The sequence below is a fragment of the Triplophysa rosa genome, linkage group LG1 (assembly GCF_024868665.1).
Source record: "Triplophysa rosa linkage group LG1, Trosa_1v2, whole genome shotgun sequence".
Taxonomy (NCBI): Eukaryota; Metazoa; Chordata; class Actinopteri; order Cypriniformes; family Nemacheilidae; genus Triplophysa; species Triplophysa rosa.
The window spans coordinates 28,773,106-28,793,780 of NC_079890.1; the positions used below are offsets into that span (position 1 = coordinate 28,773,106).

Genomic DNA, 20,675 nt, shown 5'->3' on the forward strand with positions numbered 1-20,675 from the left:
CTCCATAGCCAAAGTCATCCAGTGACTGGGCAGGGCATTCCAGTGGCTCATCTCCGTTAAATGTGTGGTCATTCCTGAGAGATGCTTGGACGAGTCAAAAAAGATTCTTCAAATACCCTTTGGAATTTCAGTTCGCTGTGCCTCCTTGTCCAGGATAAGTGCTACGCCAAGCGAGTCAGTCCTCCAAATCCACACTTTGAAAGCCGAGAGCCAGACCGCTAGTCCCAGAAGCAGATGAAGAAACTGAAAAGATGCTCTTGTTCAGTATCCGTCTTGAGTGTTTGCAACCCACAGCTGCTGTGAGGCTTTATATAGGCCTTCTCTTCCCACTCAGTCCTCTCTCAGTGCCTGACTTCCTCAAAGCTCCTCCTTCCTCACAGGACTGTCACACTTCCGACTTCCATTCGTATCCTCCGGAATCACCCCCTTACTGCCAGGAACAAGTACGCATGCGGCACGCAACAGGGAGGAGGCAGAAGGACAGTTCTCGGGATTTGGCACAACATACAGAGATCATGCACATCTATGGGATAGACGGATGTGACACCAGGCAGATGGGCTTTTAAATGCTGCTACAAAGCAACAAAGATGGCTAAAATTCATTTGTACCAATGCTCAAAGAATACATTTTTGGTAGCATTTGCATACAGAGTGCATACAGTTGCCAAAGGGCATGTGCGTGGGTTGGACACAGATGGCTCATATAGCTGCAGGGGAGAAATAGACGCTAGAGAGAGGGGCATGGGGTTAGGGACACTGAATATTAGAGAATTACAACAAAATCCATTATACTGTATATTTTTAGGTAGCACTATTTTTTAACTACAACAGATGGCATGTCATAATAAACAAAACTTCTACAGGATTTATTCATATTTACTTATACTGTACATTTTTAAATCAAAAGTTCTACCTAGAAACATTATTTAATACACAATGAACTAACATGAATAAACAATAACCAACTGTATTTGTATTAATTAACATTTACAAAGACTAATAAATGCTGTTAACATATTGATCATTGTTAGTTTATGTTACAGTTAATTCATTAACTAACTTGATTCATTAACTAATGTTATTGTAAATGTATCTATTTTCCTGCTTTGTTTGCTGCTGAAATGTCAAATTGTCATGTTTACAACATGAAACTCTGCATTGCTTAGAACTATCACAAAAATACATGATTACCAAATATTGCCCACCGGACAAAATCCTAGATAAGCATTCCACATAAAAAATGAAAGTCACTAATGAATGCTGTACCTCAATTTCTGGGCCATTTAGCTATCCAAAGTAAAAGAATGTCTTGGGGAGAGTGAGCCAAGCATGAGAGTTCAAACTTATATTACATTAGTATATATTTATACTATAAATGTTCTATAAAATAAATGACTATATTTCAGGTGGTCCACTACAACTTTCAAAAATGTTTCAAAATGAATCAATCCGTCAACCATAAAAGTTAAAGACTGGTATTAGAAAGTCTCAGTTTTATTTGGAATGCAAAATGAATTCAGAAACAGACATGCTGTATGGGTCCATCAGCGTTACAGTCAAGTGCTTTTCTTGTTGTCTTCACTCCGAGGTCGCAGACTTTACACAGATTTTACGTAATTACGTAAGTTATTCGCACCTAAACCTGAAAAAATATCACATCATTTAGGAATACTGAAAATTATTGTTTTATTTAGATGAAAACCTTTCTTCGTCCATATAAACAATTTTGCCTCACTTTTCATTGAGGTATGCATCTTTTTACCAGCAGTACCAGTTAATAATCCGTTTTACAGGACGTACATAAACTCACAACAGTGAAATAAAGCCGCGTCTCCTTTAAAAGTGACGCTCGGAATTAGACTTCAATGTGCCATCTGTGATAAGCACAAGTAGTTCATGTAGTTTGTAAACAACTGCTGAGTCAGACGGAAACAAGCAAAACATGGAGCAAAATTGTAGACGTCCCTTTGCAGTTAATAATGATTGCAGGCATCTTGCCCAATTTCAGAAAATCACCAATAAGTGCTTGAGGGGTATAAAAGCTTACTGTCATTCTTTCATTGAAATAATGGACACGCAGTTGATGTAATCAGATAATTTTGAGAACCTATTTCTCATGTTTTATGTTTCTCAGATGACTATTATTAGAGAACTACTAATTAATTGTAAAATGGAAAGATCAAAGCGAATTAATCAGTGCAATACAGACTTCAGCTAATCTGAGCAAATACAGAATAAACAGAGCACATAACGTGAAAGCGACTTCTGCTATTCTGAGCCAATAAGACCTGTTAGTCAGCAAAGTCTGTTCAAGAAAATAATGGTTCGGTTAGCTATAACTCTCCAAAGCTCAATGCACCACTCTAACATCTGGATAATTCATTGCTCTCAATGGGAACAGAAATGTAAGGAACAGTTTGATGTGACTGTTCTAGGCTCCTGACAGCCAAAAAATTTTGTTGGTTCCCCCTTACGTCACACCATCCCTCCATCCTCAGTCTGTTCTCTTTTCCTCTAACCTTGCTTCTGTTTCTTCAGATAGCGTGCACGCTGGGACAAGCACACCTTCGTGACGTATTTGGTGAGCACTTTTGTGGGTAGCAGAGCAGTGGTCACCCAACCCTGGAGCAATGATATAAGCAGTTAGACCAAGTGTAATAAATGCTAAAATGTATTTACAGGGTTTTTCCTGTATAGAAAAATTGGAGGCGGCCGCCTCAGTCAAATTTCGTGCCGCCTCTCGTCAAACTTATGTTGTTTGTCTTCACAAAAAACCACTGCCACTGCGTCTGAAATCACATACTATGACAGTACGTACTGATTTAAATGAAGTACCTACCTATCGACCGTTAAAACAGTACGTTCTATACAGTATGTGTGGGGGTAGTATGAATAGATTTTCGGACGTACTGCCATGTTTTATTGTCATGTGCCCCATATGACCTATGACGTTTTAACATCAACCTGTACATAGGTTGATGTACCGGTACAAAGGTTGATGAACCGGTACAAAGATCATTTATTCACAAGAAATTCATTAATCTGTACTTCCATATAAAAAACGGACACCCGCTTTGAAGTTTTCCACTGTTTTTATTTTATTACATTTTTAAATTTGACCGTTGCTCAGCTCGCGTTGCATCATGGAATAGAGAAGTGTCCATCTGATTCACACTCACAAATCTCGGCTCACGCAGTAGACCATCCGGGTATTTCTCGCCTACTGTTTTGCGCATATTGAGGTTTCGGACATACTACTCATGACTCATACTCATTTTCGCCTGCTTTATAGTATTGAAGTTGGCGATTTCAGACGCACGATGTGTGTATTCTATCAACTGACTGTCATTTTTTACGCGTACGCCGCAAAAGAGGCACTGTTTCGTTATCAGCCCAGTGAGACGCTGAAGAGTCGCTCACAGTACAAGAGCTAATAGGATCTGCTGTGTTTCAAGGCTTTTCACAAGAATATTGTTTGTTTTGCATTCAAGTACGTTCAATTTCTTAAATTAACGTGGCGTACATCACTGTATAATGTTTTAAGCTGTGCAGTTGGCTCGTTGAATCAGCGTTATACTGTACACAGCGAGCTCGCCAGTATGAAAGCACATTGCGATCAGAACGACTCGCAAACAAATGACTCCTTTGAACCGATTCGTTTAAACTGTTGAAACTTTTTGGTCACAAGCGAATATAAAAAATCAGTGAATCATTCAAAGCTCAGTAAACCACAAGAGAACGCAGGATGTGAATGAGCTTTGCAAATTTTGTAATTTAGTTGGTTATTGTGGGGTGAAAAGTTAGTTGAAAATGATAAAAAGCTTTATTTCTGTTTGGTTGAATAAAAGTCATGTTTTATATAACTTACTAATTGTCATTTTCATCTAATTATTATGTTTACCTATGTAAAGTGTTTGGTTAAGCCACACCTCCACTTCATTTTGAGCCAGGAAAACCCCTGATTTATATACATTTTATTTACAGTAATGGGGTTAGAAGGCCTAACTACTTCTGTAATGGAAGAATTAACATTGTTCAGTAGTTTCTAGGCATAAAAGCTTATTAAATCTTACAACACAAACATCATATCGGTTGATGTTGGCAGTGTATTAACATTCACTCATTGTCATCACTACAATGAAGGTTAGTGAGTGATTCTATTGCACTAGTCTGTTACACTATTATTGGCTATGCAATATGCAATACCCACGACTATAAACACTTATCAAAGGATAAGATATTTTTAAAAATGCCTCCGTGGTTTTGTGTCCACGCATTAGGAGTCGACGGGGGTCAACAATCTTCAGAATATCTTAATTTGTGTTACACGGAAGAAAGATACTCATAGAGATTTGGAATGACACGAGGGTGAGTAAATAAAGAAATTTTCATTTTTGGGTGAACTATACCTTTAAGCAGATTCTGAGGGCCTGAACAGGTGAGTATAAAGTTCCTTTATTACTCTGTATAGTAAACTCTCTGTAGACTGAATCAAATATAGTGAAGTTATATTATTAAGAGGGTCTCACCATGATGGCATGTGGGAGGTAACCGTTAGACTGAGTCTGCAGGCCCACAGTGCTCAGCTGAGCTTTGACGTAGCGTTCTGGAGTAGGGATGTCAATAGTGGCCCTCCTGATCTTGCTCAGTTTGGTCGTCACATAAAATGGCAGCACACTCTTTAAGAAACAGTACAGAAGAACAGTTTAACTAGTAAATCTGAATGACAGGTGTATACATCATCGACAGAACAATAATCATAAATTACTGTTAATCTCAAACAGAAATACAGTACATTTCATATCATCTTTACAAAATCTATTAAGAGCTACTATGACTTCTATTGTTGACCCATTTTCACTCACCTGTATAATAATCCCCTTGCTCTTGTACTCCGTGTCGAGTCCACGGGAGAAAAAGTCCACAAAGGCCTGTTGTAGTAAAAAAACAATTACACAATTACTCTATCCAAATAAATAAATCTTGACACGTCTGTGTATAATTGTTACAGACTTTTGATTTTAGAACTAATCCATGGTAAAGACAGAGAGAGAGAGAGAGATGACTTGCCTTTGAGGAGGAATAAAGTGCGAGAAGAGGAACTGGGTACATGCCACTAGCCGAGGCAATATTCAAGATCACTCCTTTAGACCTGAAAGGAGTTTTTCACATGAATTTTAAATGTTGTAATATAACATGCAAGTATGTTTTATAAAGACAACTACGTTTAAAATGGCCCATGTGTTTTTTGCATTTTACTTTACTTTTTTGGCAGCATAGAATTATCCTTTCTAACACATGGGTACCTGCTAATGGATTCTTGCATCCCTGTTGCTATGGCAACTGGTGCCCATGCCAGCATACATAGTGTTGCATTATGTACTACTGACTCTAGTGTTCTAGATGGGAGGAGCTAACATCATAACTTTGACTCTTTCTAAAAAAAAATACATTTTGGGGAAAAATCTCTAGATTCCCCTAAATGTTTTTAATGCATTTTGCATTTTTGCAGTCCGATTTTTGTTGTTGTTGCTTATCATATGCAGCTGTTATTGCTACAGGGAAATGTAAGGAAAATACTGTATGCAAACATTTGTTGTCATGATTTAAGTACACTATTATTGCATAATTTATAAAGCCCAAAAACACACGAAATTACGCATTTCTATGAAATAGCTACACATTAAGATCCATTTCGAGACTACTTTGAATGTCAACTGATTTCTGAACTCACCGATCTACCATCCTGGGTAACACCAGTCGTGTCATCTACAGAAAGAGGTAATGTGTAAACATGAGGAATCGTACGTACAAGAATCAGATCTATAAGACTTAAAGATTATTTTGACTTTAACACTTTTCCAAGCTTATAATGAATTAAAGAACACGATGTGAACTTTTATGATCTTAAACAATCTTTTAAAAAATCTTGCACAAATAGAGTAATACATCTTTGATCCAGATGATGGCAGCATCGACTCAAAATTTCAGGCTGTATGGTAGCATCAAGTCACTGCAACTTTATTGTACACAAAAATATGGTGTTTTATGTTTTAAATGTGGTGTTTTAAATTTCATCAATGAATAATTTATAAACAGTGCCATAAAAGGAAGAATCTATTTTCTGGATCAATCGAGTACTATGAAATAAACACATACATTGTAAAAGTACATCTTTGGGAAAAAAATTTGTAGGCACCTTAAATCAGTACCTACTGTTTAAATAAAAGTATATCAATAATGCAGTTATTCCAAACTGTATTTAAATGTATAACAATATATAGACTTTAGCATCTGGACGACTGTCTAGATTGTATTGAGCTACATTTTATACGGTGGTCCGTTTTCTTTTTCCATAAATATTTACGCTTCCTGTAGAACTCCAAGGTTATGGGCGGAAGTAAAAAAAGAAAGGTTGGCTCTAACAATTGAGTAAAAGGCAGAAATGCCACTGACCTGACAAACCGATGTAATGTTGATGTTGATCATATCATTGATGAACTGCAATTACAAGAGTCACCAAACCAACCGTTAAAAATATAATTTTAGCTGACAAATAAAAAATGCAAAATAACAATACCCATTTTTAAATCATTATTACGATGGAAGAGTTTAGTAAAATGCACAGATCAAAGTAAACAATAGTTAAACAAACTCACGCTGTCAATATTAGGAACGCTGAGGAAGAACTCTGGGTAGGAATAAGACACTCCGACATTGTTAACTGCAGGTGGAAGAAACAAAACAGACAGCAGAACATAAATCAAAGCAACCGCACAGGTTACAGCTCAGAAAGAGCTATTGAAACAATTTCAACAAACTGTAGTCCCTCCACTTCCCTGCAGTTGGCAGCAAATACCGAACAGTCACTAAACAGACAATTCATTATAAAAACACATCAAGTTGTGCTGTACAAGTCCAGAACATCTTGTTCCAAAAAAAAACTGAACTTAATGTCAGATTTCCTCTCAAGACACAGAATGTAATATACCTAAAACTCCTATTTCAAGGCCAGCCAGTCCAGACTCAATCTTAGGGTAGATGTCCGTACATCCAAAGTCTGCAGAAATGGTTTTGGTCTCAACATTAAACTTGCTCTCTAGAAGAAAAACAAAAGCACACAACAGCTGAACAGTTAAGAAAAAGTGTTTGACAGAACGGACAAAAACATTGTTCATAGTTTTCTTGTTTAGCACTGATGCTATAAAAGTGAGACATTGCCTTCCCTGTAAAACAGTCAATAAATTTAAATTTTAGTGACATAAAATGCCTTACATACAAATGCATGGTATAGACGCACACAACTTTAATATTTTACAGATCCGATTCAGGGACTGCAGTGGTTAAGTGATGCTGTAACGTCCTAGAGTATCCCAGATCCTCCGCTGCAACCTCCAAACTATAAAACTGGCCTGAAAACAGGTGAACTGCACCAGTCAGACTGCATTCAGCACAAAGTTTGGGCCTGATTTGCATGTTTTCTTTATTGAATTAGGATGTTCAAACAACGTAGGCAGTGCATGCGAAAAAGCATGTTTGCTTGAACGTCTGGATGATGCTAAAGTAACAGAGGAAAAAAGCAGAGAGAAAAATGGAAAAGCGCACAGAAAAAGAGAATTCATTCACTCGCACACTCTAGACACTAGACTGTCCTGCTTCATTAAAAGAACGAAGAAATGTGTTGGTAAAAACATGGCTGCCCTCAGAAATGCCACAGTAGGAAAATGTTTAGCAAAAAAACACCTTAATAAGACAAGGACAAAAGAAAAGAAAGTTAGTTTGTTAGAAAATCTGTTCAGGAGATACTTGCACATAATAACCCAGAATGCATTGCGGAAATGATAATCCGATATGGAAGTCAATACAAGACGTTCTATATATAATATATGTATAACTCAATAATAAAATCTCAATAAAACACTATAAATATAATATAAACCTTTTTTACCCAATGTGCGTGTTGTGTATTTTAAGTACCACTTTTGCAATCATCTTAGTATCTATCTTAGCAACATCCTAACATCAGGCTTTATAGAAATCAATTGCGAGACATGTCTCCATTGTGGAGACTTTACTTTGTTGCCTATTTAGACTGTTCTAAATCCATCACTTATGAGGTTTCATGATAGATGCTTTCCTTTACAAGGTAACTCGCTTGGTTTTAGAACATAGCTATTATGGACACAGAAAGGTGCACATGACAACATTAGCCAGTGTTCAACAGAGGTCACTGGGCTGATTTCGTCCATTCTCTGCTCTCGCTCTCGCTCTCTCTCCCTCTCCCTCTCATTCCTGCCATGACATCTCCAGGATCCACCTCCATCTGTGAGAGCTCTGCTGCAACAGCCAGGCAGCTCAATTGGCAGAGTGCCTGCCTTTCAACACAGAGCTAAAAATAACCCAGCTCATTAACATCCACATTCATTTAGCTGAGGGAGACACTCGCTGCCTCACAAACAAGCAGCAGTCTCTCTCTCTCTCTCTCTCTCGCTCTCTCGCTCTCTCGCTCTCTCGCTCTCTCTCGCTCGCTCTCGCTCTCTCTCTCTCTCACACACACAAACGTACACCTATAGATGGTCCTCGGCACACAAGAACACACAAGCGCACATCTGCTGGAACATGGGTGCGCACATGTGTGTGAATCAGAACCCAATAACAGATTCACATGGGAAATATCAATATGACATTAAAGTCCAATTGCATTTCATAATTGTATTACTTAAAACTCATCTTCAAGCATTAAAAAAGCATATGTAAAAGTTTTTCCTGTGATAATAATTTCTTTTTGCCTTAAAGGGGTCCTTTTTGGCAAATGAAAGCTTTTTACATCAACTTAATCCACATTAAACATAATAGTTAGGCAAAACTATGAGAGTAAAAATAAGAGTCTTGAAGAGCTTTCCTGTGACTCAGTGGTTAGAGGATGGCACTAGCAATGCCAAGGTCATGGGTTCGATCCCAGGGGATTGCACATAGTCAGAAACAAATGTATAATACAATGCAATGTAAGTCGCTTTGGATAAAAGCGTCTGCCAAATGCATGAATGTAAATGTTATATAGTGTACTTCAAATTAATAAGTAAAGTGCATCGAGTAGCAATATATTTCATCCAGGCCCATGAATTTGCATTTTATCATTAAATCTTATATGTTGTTTATCTATCAGCATAATAACCACCCCAACCCCTATTTTCTGTCTGAAAGTTTAAAAAAACAGACAGTTTTGTCAATTCTCACTATTCTTAAAGTATTTCTGTTTTCTATCATTTCTCGTGACCAGAAGGTTGCCGGTTTGATTCCCAGGGCCGGCGGGTAACGACTGAGGTGCCCTTGAGCAAGGCACCTTACCCCTACTTGCTCCCCGGGCGCTGCAGTGATAGCTGCCCACTGCTCCGGGTGTACGTGTGTTCACCACTTGCTGTGCGTGTGTTCACTACTCTCTGGATGGGTTAAATGCTGAGGTCACATTTCGGGTATGGGTCACCATATCTGACTAATAGGTCACTTTCACTTTTATATTATGAGTCTATATTAGTTACAATTTTCAACAACAAAAAATCCACATTCCATTTGCTTAAATTAGATTCTATTATGTACACAGTTGCATTTATATTGCTCATTGGCCACCTTACTCTCATAACATCAGCATTGAAAACAGAATAAAAACACATATCAGCTGACCACTAGCATTCAGTTCTTTTTCACCTACATTAAGTGGATGTAGTCACCTACCGATAGCTTTGGACACTTCATCCAGCTTCTCCTGAGTACGGCTGATGAGAACTATGGCAAAACCTCGTCGCGCAAGCTGCACAAAAGAAAACCATTTAAACCAAATCCAGATAATTAGAGAAAATCTTTGTTTTCTAAACATATTACCATCTCAAGACATACTGTTTTAAGAATTAGAGGGCGTTATCAGAAGCTAATGTATCGTTTTTAGCCAAAATAGTATATAATAGCCCATAATGGACATCAAACAGTAGAAAAAATGAGAAGGTGTTAAAACGCTTGGCAGTTTGACGACTGTGCGAGGCAAACCTTTGAGAGTGGAGTCCTCACTGAAAAGAGACCTCTAGTTTGATGACTCACTGTGATTTCCGTGAATACAGAAAAAAATACAAATAAAACCTGAGGAACCTTACCTCCTCCGCATAGGCTTTTCCGATTCCGTCGGTGGCCCCAGTCACAACTGCAGTCAAATAGAACAGAGTCAAAAAGAGGTTATTGAGGGAGGAATGTAAGAAATTGTTTTAAAAAAACATCAAATGGCTGTGCATACATTAAACATTTTAACGGAGTTGTGCAATATACAAATGAATTGCATATATGTGACCCTGGACCACAAAACCAGTCTTAAGTAGTACGGGAACATTTTTAATAATAGCCAAAAAAAACATTGTATGGTCAAAATGATCGATTTTTCTTTTATGCCAAAAATCATTAGGATATTAACTATGTTCCATGAAGATATTTTGTAATTTTCCTACCGTAAATACATCAAAACTTTATTTTTGTGTGATATTTTTGAGTGATATGCTATGCTAAGGACTTCATTTGGACAAATTTAAAGGCAATTTTCTCAATATTTAGATTTTCTTGCACCCTCAGATTCCAGATGTTCAAATAGTTGTATCTCGACCAAATATTGTCCTGTCATAACAAACCATACATCAATGGAAAGCTTATTTATTAAGCTTTCAGATGATGTAAAAATCAAAATTTCAAAAAATTGACTCTTAAAGGTCCAGTCAGTGAAATATAGCGGCATGCAACCAACCGCTCACTCCACAATTTGTTATTGTGAGTCTATGTGTACACATGCAGACTGATGTCCCTACATTTTATGGGGGATTTTTTGCATCCAAACATTGTTTTCAAGGCGCTGTCAACCTTGAAAAACTTCACTCTTGGAAATTTTGAAGTTGCATTCTGTGCTACCTGCCCTCTGTCGGACTGGGCCAACTTTGGACATGCAATATTATTGTAATGGTAGGAAATAGTATTTTTATAAATGAATACATTTACATACAGGTAAAGGGCCAGGGTTGATTATTTTACAGGTATCACGTTAAAATGACAGCCCTAATGAAACCTTTCAATTTACGCTGTCAGTGTGTTCAAACAAAATGTTGTGTGTAAAAAGAAACAGGAAAAAATGCATTACACTGTCTGGAGTAACACATAAGAGGGCAAAAGGGAGGGGTGGATGACGAACAACAAGGCAGCGCAGGGGAGGAGCGAATGAGGCTGATCCTGAGGGCAGTTAAATATAGAAAGGGAAGAGTGAAAGGCAAGCGGCTAACACACAGTACAGTTGGGAGGGGGCGGCACAGAGTTAGAGGCAAGGGAACAATTTTCCCAGTTATTTTTAAGCACATTTACAATACATTACTCCACATGAGCAAAGGGAAAAAACACTGGAGAGATGAAGCGCTCCGAGCGGGTATGTTAGGTGAGGACAGAGAGCGAAATGCTGTGCGGCTAATGCCTCCATCTCGTAACACACCCTGAGCGATGTCCACAACACGCACTGAGAATGTGAATGAAGAGGGATCTTATTCAGAAAAACACTGAGTGCTATGCTTAGTAAACAGGTTAAGTGCTTTCGTATCACATCAAACAGACCTATGTAGAGATTTGGGGTTTGTTTTCTTGATTTGAGTAAATTAGGACTTTTTTCTAAAATGACAATTAGGCATGATGCACTCTCAACAAAATAAAGTGCTTTCATTATTATTTTGCATCTAAAGGCTTTTTTTATTTAAACATTTTTAAAGAAAAAGAAGTTTAAAACACCACAATATTCTCATTCTTCTATAAATGGAAGCAAAGAAGTCAAATATTATGATTGCACAGACATACTGTACGAATATTACACTTGATGTAGATGTGCAAATGTTTATATCATGGTCTGCAGTTTTATGAAAATACATTTTTGGTCAAATAAAATATCATAATTGCAATTGTGTTACGTAACTCCAAACAAAACACATGAACAGCAGAGTATTTTTATTCAAGGTATACCTGGTATTATTTGCAAAACAATGAAATATTGTATGTATCAGTGTACTTTGGACAAATACAGCAACTTCAATTGATCATTTTGCATATGACAACATGTGAGAGAAAATAAACTACAATCCATCAAACCGCCCAAACGGAAATAAAACAAAACCAGGTGACAACAAGAGAAGACCCTTTGTATATTTCATATGAATAACTGGCAGGCTACCGATTCCGAATGCATAAAAAAGGTTCATCTACCTTCACCTGCTAACATGTGAAAAGATTCAATGCTGGAGTCTGGTCAACTGAGAAATGATCTTATAAGAGTGAAGACGCCCCCTCACAGCGCACACCGATGGTGGTGCTGCTGCTGCTAAATATTCTGAAGGCTAAAAAAAGAACAGGAGATTAAAAATACCAGGCAGGCACTGCAGCCGCGTCTGTAACAGCTGCAGCACTTGAATACAAACAAGCCTCAGCATCCCCCGGCATCACACGCACTGCACTGCACTCCTCCTCTCCAGGCTCACGGACCGGGCCCTACGTACACGTCCACACAGAGACCCATGCATCTGCTGCAGCATTTACTGCGACTGCATGTCTCACGCTGCAGAGATGCTCTGTGAATGAATAAGAGCAACTGACAGGGATAAAGCGCTGGCAATGGGTCTACATAAAGGCGCGTGTCAGTTGTTCTCTGTGTTATTTTGATTTCTTTAGTGTCTAAGCGGCATCAATCATCAGGTTTGAAAATAACGATAAAAATATCATGTTAGTTTTTAAAAGAGCTCATGCTAGAGAATCCTCCATTGTGGTGTATGTGACAATTCAAACTCATTTCCAACAGGCAGACACAGTTTTGTCAGGCTTTCTCCGCCAACATCGAGTTTTTCCCTCTCGAACCTGAAAAACTTTGAGAAAAACAAATGTGCCATCCCTAACTGCCCTTGGATGTTCCCATGTTTGCAGTGTTATGTAATTGCACACCCCCCTCCGTCCGCAGATCGGGATCCTCCCTCCTCATTGGATGCCGCAGTAGAGGATTCAAAGTGTCTCCTGGGCCCCCACTCCCAGTAACATGCTTCTTTAAATAGCATGGGATGCCACGTGCCTCACTCGATGGCTTTATTTGCTTCACATCAGCACCGCTGCTCGAAAGGACGGTTTTAAAAACAGCTGGTCTAAAAATAGTGCGAGATGCATTCACTTTTCCCTGAGGCAAGATATTTTCAGAAAGGAGGAGAGCTATGAATGTCTACTGCGATCAAGTGTGCACTACAGTAGTGTTCATACAGCAATTCATAAATCTCTATTAATGAAGCATTCAAAACAATTCGCAAAGGAGTGGAAGAGACTTCAAAGAAAGAATGCACTAAAAGGACTGATACCCAAGTCAGGTTGCAATAATGCATATAAAATGTTTTTAATTATGTCACAAAGCTGTGAAGTGAGTATAGCTCGGTTGAGTATTTTTGACCCAGATTCTTAGTATATGACAACAAGTGACTGTATAGTACGAATTCCTTGGAATAAAGATTGATATGGATGATCTGTATAACGCTATAGAGCTTCATCAGCCATTAAGGAAAAAAACAAGCAGTCATAGTCAATCTTTGTGTAGAATATAAGTTTTAAAGGTGTCATGAATTAAGAAATCAATTTTAACCTGAGCTTTTGTTATATGAAAGCTCATCGTATTCAAACGAACATCTGTAAGTGTCAGAACTGAAGACGTCCTTGTTAATGAAATGACAACTTTTATTGACACCAGGCCCAGGCAATGACGTCATTGATAGGTTGAACACCGCCTCCACAGAAGAATATCAACGACTACTTCTCTAGCCCCGCCCACTGGTTCGCGAATGACTTAAGCCATGTACACATAGTACACACTCCCGCATTTGTGATGATTGACAAACTGTTAACCATAGCGACATATTTTTCGGCTAAAGATGAGTTTTGTCCGTCAATTTAAACTAAACCGCTGATATGCGCTGTGTTGTGTTTATGCTCGGAAGGCTGCATGGCAACACTGCAAAAGCGCTCTTTTGCAGTGTTGCCATGATCATTATTAAAAAGCGCTTTTATGCTTGTTGTTTGGTCTTACTGTAGATCAAAAAGCCTCAGCACTTAGGTCTTAATAAATGGTCAGGTGCAGATTTTGAGAATTTTTGGTCTTATAAAATATATAAAGAATTTTAAAGTTTATTTTCCTCTTGTCTTTATTTGCTTATTTTTTTCTGTGAAGATCTGGCAACCCTGTCACTTTAGCAAAGGGCTCTCGAGAGCGGCTAGCCCAGTGTCATATGTGCAAAAGTGAGGACTTCTTTTATTATTTTAAAAGTTATTTTTATTTAGAGCGACCAAGCAACAAACATGCAACATATTGTATAGCGCCTGGTTGTATGGGATTACTTTTGTGTCAATAAATATGAATGCAAACTTTAAAAAAACAAACAAAGAAAAAAAACACTTTGATAATGAAAACAGTAAACAAAAAAAAGAATGTGACATGATTTTCAAATAAACTGCTATTTTTCTTAACAATTTTCTACGTTTCGTTTTTGCAAATAATAGTTTTGAATTCGCTGCTAGATTTTTCATTTGCGCTTTCCGAGTTTTCGTTTATGCTTCTCAATTTTTCGTTCGCCTTTCTGGCACAAATCTCACGCGTAGGCGGGACTTATGGCCGCTTTACGCTGATTGGCCAGTGAGTTTTTGATTGATAGCTCCCTGACAAGGAAGAAGAAAAATAGCAGTTTATTTGAAAATCATGTCACATTCTTGCAATTGAGTTTAATGTTTTCATTATCAAAGTGTTTTTTTTTTCTTTCTCATTATATATTTTGTTCATTTTTTTAAGTTTGCATTCATTTTTATTGACACAAAAGTAATCCCATATGGTTGTGGAAGAACAGTCGCTTCCTTCGGATTCTGACATTAGGAATGTGTGGTTGACGTTCCAGCTCACGTGGGTAAAACATGAGTGTTTGTTTACTTCATTTCACTGTGGATATTCCTTTGTATACAAGGCACATGTCGATGCTGGATTTGCAGAGAGACTGAGATTAAAAAGCAATGCAGTGCCATCAATATTGAATCCGACCGGAATCTTATGCGATATACTGTATATGAAATATATGTACGATGCGTCATTATTGCTTTGTTAGAGATCGCGTTATATGTCCTGATTATGTGTAACCTACGTGTCTAACCAAGTTTACAGAAGGCTCCAACTAAGCACGTAGCTTGTCAAACATACACACAGAAATGTACATCACAGGGCACATTGCTGTCTTTTGGAACTGTTATCCAATCATAGCAGTGGGCGTTTACTTCCAAGTCTTCAATGCGGTACGCCCATAAAAACCGAGCGTTTCTTGAGCTGGCCTCAAAATCAGGGTAGAAAATAGCCTATTACTTATTGATTTTGATATTTTTGAATGTAAAAACCACGTGAATGTCATAAGTAGACCTCAGACAACAGTATAAAATAATAAAAAGGCCAGTTCATGACACTACATAAATGATCTTGGTTTGTGTGTTTGTCAATAAATAGCATACACAATGTAATTAAAGAGACATATAAATACAGCAGGGCTGTGGGTGAGAAATGATAGAGCCGAAGCTCTGTGCACATTGTTCCATGAGAAAGAGGAGGGGATGACAATAAAAGCGACAGCTAAATGTGGGGAGATATGCAAAACAATGAGGCGTGTGTAACCGAGGGTGATCTTCAAGGAAAGGGAAATACGCACGAGAACCTGAATGCCCAGTTACAGCTCTGTTCACAGTCAACCAATTATATCCAACCACTCCTTAAAGGATGAGTAGGCAATCCTGTCCAGAAACATTTTTTTGTCATGCTGGTTGGAAGTCTTTTAACATCCTGATAGCAATCAATAAGTAAAGTGATTTATTGGTGTATTTATAATTATATATCGTCGGTGAAAGGCGTATGACCAAAAAACGTTTGCCAAATCATAGGTCATGTGTACATTTTCAGTCAACGTATTTTGTATCCCACTGCGCACCCTGTTCACATAGACACCATACATCATACGCTGTGCAGACACAGTGGGAGAATGGCACGTAAACAGCTGGAACCTAACTTTCCCCTTGTTAAATGTGTGCAAGGAGGACAAACAAAAATAAACACCATCTTAAAAACTGCCACGACTAAAAACGTCTAATCAGCAAAGAGGTGAAAGCAGAATTCCGTTCGCGAATGCATTCCGGTCCCTGACGGTTGGTTCGCAGGGGTTTCTGGGGGTTTCCCGCTCGGTCTGTTCGCAAACAATGGGTGTGAAAAATGGAAAAATCCTGGCCAAAACGGGAGTGTTGACAGGTATGATTATAATCGGTGTTGCTTTTCCATGCTGGGAGCAACTATGGGAGTCAAGGGTTTCAAATATGATGCCGTGGTAATTTCTGGACAGGTAGGTACATGTTATGATTCGATTTTGTTGGGTTTTGATTATGTTGCTCATGTAGTTTGTGGACCTTTATGTATTACATCGTTACCCAGCGTCTAACGGGAACTATGCTGCATCTAATCCCGTTTTAAAGCTATTGTTTACGTTAGCGTTTTTCGCTATTGTAGTAATGTTATTTACTTTGTACTGTAACATGTTCTCACTGCTAGAGGGCGCACATTCAAAACAATAACAATGGCGTAGCTTGATGACTCTATGAAGGAGCGTGGAATGATGGGATCTGTTGTCTTCAACTCCACCGCTAATGGCCATCAATCAGAAGGGAACAAGAAATCATGTTAATCATGTTTCTACGTCAGTAAAGGCGGAAACCACAGGTAAAGCGGATATGATGCCTTTGACAGGCGACTGCCAGGCCCCGTGTCACTGTTTAAAATAGCGATTTTCTCATGATTTACAAATAGTTGGAAACATTTGAGATATTGTAAGTACTCAACTGAAAAAAATATATAACACTGGCCTAGTGGTTTATGGATATTTTACTGCAAAATTGTTACAAAACTGTACTTTTAAGCCCACAAATGCCTTCATTCACAAAAGAAGCTCCTCGGACATGCTGAAGATTATTAACCAGGGAAATCGAAACAATATTTGGAGAAAACCAAAGAAGGGCCATATTTGATGTAAAAGTGTCTTCTCGATGCCTTAAATGTTGCCAGAACAAAGCTCAGATTTAACGGGTAACAGTTGGTAAAAAAAGATCTGCAACCAGGACAGATATAGCAGCAGACCTCAAAGGCATCAGAGAAGAATAACAATATTTTTGTCATTGTCAAAGTCTTTGTTGTTTTACAATTAAGATGATGAAAACTAGTTAAAATTAGGCAGAAATAATTTTATCTTAAAGTGATAGTTCACCTTCAAAATGAAAATTCTGTCATCATTTACTCACCCTGTTGTCATTCAAACCTGTATGATATTCTTTTCTTCAGCAAAACACAAAAGAAGATATTTTGAAAAATGTTAGTAACAGAAAACCGTTGGTCCCCACTGACTTGCATTGGTTTTGTGTCCAACCAATAGAAGTCAATGGGGACCAATGGTTTTCTGTTACCATTTTACAAAATATCTTCTGTTGTGTTCTGCTGAAGAAAAAATATCATACAGGTATCATACAATTTTATACAACACTAATTCTTAATGTACTTGGCCAGTACTGACTTTTCCTCATTTTCAATCAAGAAAAGTTATGGATTGCAGCTTTAATCAAGAAATCCCTATTTAAAAAAACAAGAAGTTACATATAATTATTACATAATAATTTTACATATTTTATATACGCATCTAAACTGTACTATAAAAGCTTTATATTCTAGGTGCTTATGCTGCGTTCACACCAAATGCAATTAAGCGTTTTGTGCGAGTAGATAACATACAAAGTCAATTCAAAAGTGTGAATAGATGAAATTCACATCAAACTAATTTTCAAGCGAGAAATTCGCGTGAAGAGCTCATTGACATTGTAAGTACTCAACTGAAAAATTTGGTACTGTTTGACACTTCCAGACACGTGAAGGCACTCCCAGTCACACAATGTTTTTCGCGTCGCTTGCGCGAAAATACGAAACTATTCCCAGGAGTAATAAAGAGCGAGGAACGCGATGCTTCGCTTTTGGTCTGAACACAGCATTACAGTTTACTTCGTTCTCAACAACAAACCACAAATCTCTACCACTATGGCTTAAATGTGCTGTAATCGTTTGTCAAAAATAACCTTTTTCCCCAAGACCCAAAAGAAGTGTTTATAAAGACAACATTTAATTTGACCCCACAGTGCATTGAAGCACCAGTTCCAAATACACAAGAGGATTACGCAGTTACCTGTGCTATTTCATAAACATTTGGACCCAAGGGTGCATTTGAGTACAAGCCGCATGGAACAATTGCAGCTGACTGTTAATCTAGGTAGAACATGCTCAGTCCTTGGAGGACATCTGCCATTTTTAACATTTTCTCTAAATGTACTATTTAAATTTTAGGTATGATGGCACACAAGTAACAGCGGGGTACTGAAACCAGTTGATTGGAAATCAGCTGAGGTGACTGTTTAAAATCTCCTGAATGGTGGACTTTTGATACTCCACGTATTAAAAGTCCATGACCAAGATCAACAACTCTGCCAATAAAGCAAAGTCACTAGAGTGTAAAGGTAATTCCCCTCACTGTGCTGAAAAGCAAAAAGCAGAGAGTCTACTGGTTAAATTAAATCTGGGTCACTGCTAATTTAATCCCTTTGGCATACAATACACGTCATTCATGACCAACACAATCTGCCCAGAGCAGTTTCTTTCCCCCTACTATGGTCTTTTGTACTCATCTGATCTACAGTGAATGCCTTCATTCCAAACACATGCATTATTTGATAACCTTACAGCTCTGCCCCATTTATTCTGACGTTAATATTTAACAGTTACCCGCAAACTATTTGATAATTACTATACTATTATTATTATACTATTATTATTACACCATCTTTACCATTCATACTATTTTATTATTATTCTATTTTTCCTATCCCATTATCATTATTATTCTATTCGATTTTGTCATTATGTTTTTATTACAGATTTAATTTACTTCTGTAACTCTGTTTAGCATTTATTCTAGACTATCCCTGAAACATATATCCAACAAACACATAAATTCAGTTCAACAGTTCAAAGTAATCTACACCGAAGTCGTGTTTGAAAAAGTTGAACAAAACTGTACAATGACATAAAAAGGTGTTTATCTCTAGAGCAGTCTAGTATTGAATGCATTATGAAAGAACTTTAATAAGACTCGGTAAAAAGCAATAGGGTTTTCATTTCTGAGAGGAACCTGCTAAAATCAGTCCGTTGGATTGAATGAACTGGCCAGGGGTCTTCAGTTTTAGTTAGAACAGTAACTGATGGCTTGCCTGAAAGTATTCAGTACATTTCAGTAAATATTTCAATGCAGTGAGTACCAACCTGCCCATTTCCCGAGTCTGGATGCTCTGACCAAATTTCCGTTGCCCACAATCCACACACGAATCCCGTTAAACAGAAAGCAGAGAGTACACAACAATAGCCAGGCCACAGTGACAGCTCCTATCCAATACAATGGATCTCTCAGAAGCTCGTGCAATGACTCCATAATGACAAAATCAGTGTCTTTCTTGTTCTCGAGCACGTAATCTATGCCTAATACATTTAAATACTTAAGTACAGTTAGCTGTGGAGTCTGCACGCTGTCAAGTCGTTGCTGTGGATTTATTCATAAACTTCCGCTTCCGCATTGGGGACGTGGCGCCTCTTCATTTCTGATTGGATATGATATCTGCTCGTTAAAATCAGCTCATCGCCGGTTACCGCCCACTCTTTCATGGCATAACCGCATCGTTCACAAGAGCAGTAATAGAAAAGACAGATAAAAGATTCAGAAAACAGACATCTCAGCATCTTTATAGAGATAAACATATTTTATGTAAAGCATGACAATTTATACGATAGTTTTATAACAACCATGGTAAACTCTGGGATTGCCAACATTTTCTTATGATGCTATAAATTAAGATACTGCTGTACATGAATGTATCTATTCCTTTGCAATCTGGTTAGGACTAAAGATAATCTAAATTAGATTAATTTTATCTGGACTGAAAACTATGTCAAATGAAAGCTCAGTCAAGTTTTAGAACAAAACTTAGTCAAAATATTACAGGCCACTTTTTAAGAAACATTAACACATAGATAAATTACATAGATAAAACTATACGCTATAAACAAGTAATAGTAGTGGACTGATAAATTATTTTAACTTAATAGGGCCTATTTAAATATTTAGCAACACATCATTTCGTGAAAACATAAAAAAGATGTAATTTGTATGTATTATGCTTCAGACATATGAGGTGAAGGGATAAGACAAATGGCTCTTTTTTTCTTTCTCTCACTCTCTTGCTCTCTCTCTCTCTCTTATCTTTGGCTTGTTTTTTATTGTTTTTAACCATAATGACTGAAATAAATGATGAGTAGCTTTTTTGGCGTTTAATCTTAAGAGAATGTCACATACAACTGTAAATTCAAAGTCATTTTATATTTTGCAATACATCCACCATGACATTAAGATAATCGTCACAATATGGTCATATTCGTTTGTAGAATAGCCTACTCAACTGCTCATTAAGCACCACAATATAATGTACAA

General features: G+C 37.7%; 1 protein-coding gene across 1 annotated transcript; it reads right to left on the bottom strand.

Moving 5' to 3' along the window:
• Positions 1-1,669: 1,669 nt before the first annotated feature.
• Positions 1,670-19,771, bottom strand: hsd17b12b (hydroxysteroid (17-beta) dehydrogenase 12b). The gene is made up of 11 exons (XM_057341782.1): positions 19,457-19,771; positions 10,146-10,192; positions 9,733-9,808; positions 6,992-7,099; positions 6,660-6,724; positions 6,457-6,501; positions 5,735-5,769; positions 5,071-5,152; positions 4,866-4,931; positions 4,530-4,679; positions 1,670-2,622 (listed from the first exon to the last, which is right to left on the bottom strand). The coding sequence occupies exons 1-11, from the start codon at positions 19,620-19,622 to the stop codon at positions 2,515-2,517; spliced, it is 948 nt and encodes a 315-aa protein (XP_057197765.1). The 5' UTR covers positions 19,623-19,771; the 3' UTR covers positions 1,670-2,514.
• Positions 19,772-20,675: the final 904 nt, after the last annotated feature.

Bases quoted from the DNA above. Each gene is read 5' to 3' on its own strand.
- hsd17b12b (XM_057341782.1), bottom strand. From the start codon at position 19,622: ATGGAGTCATTGCACGAGCTTCTGAGAGATCCATTGTATTGGATAGGA. The intron at 9,809-10,145 runs GTAAGGTTCCTC...TCTTTTGTGCAG, and splicing joins GAAAAGCCTATGCGGAGGAG to CTTGCGCGACGAGGTTTTGC. The intron at 4,680-4,865 runs GTGAGTGAAAAT...TGTTTCTTAAAG, and splicing joins GCAAGGGGATTATTATACAG to AGTGTGCTGCCATTTTATGT.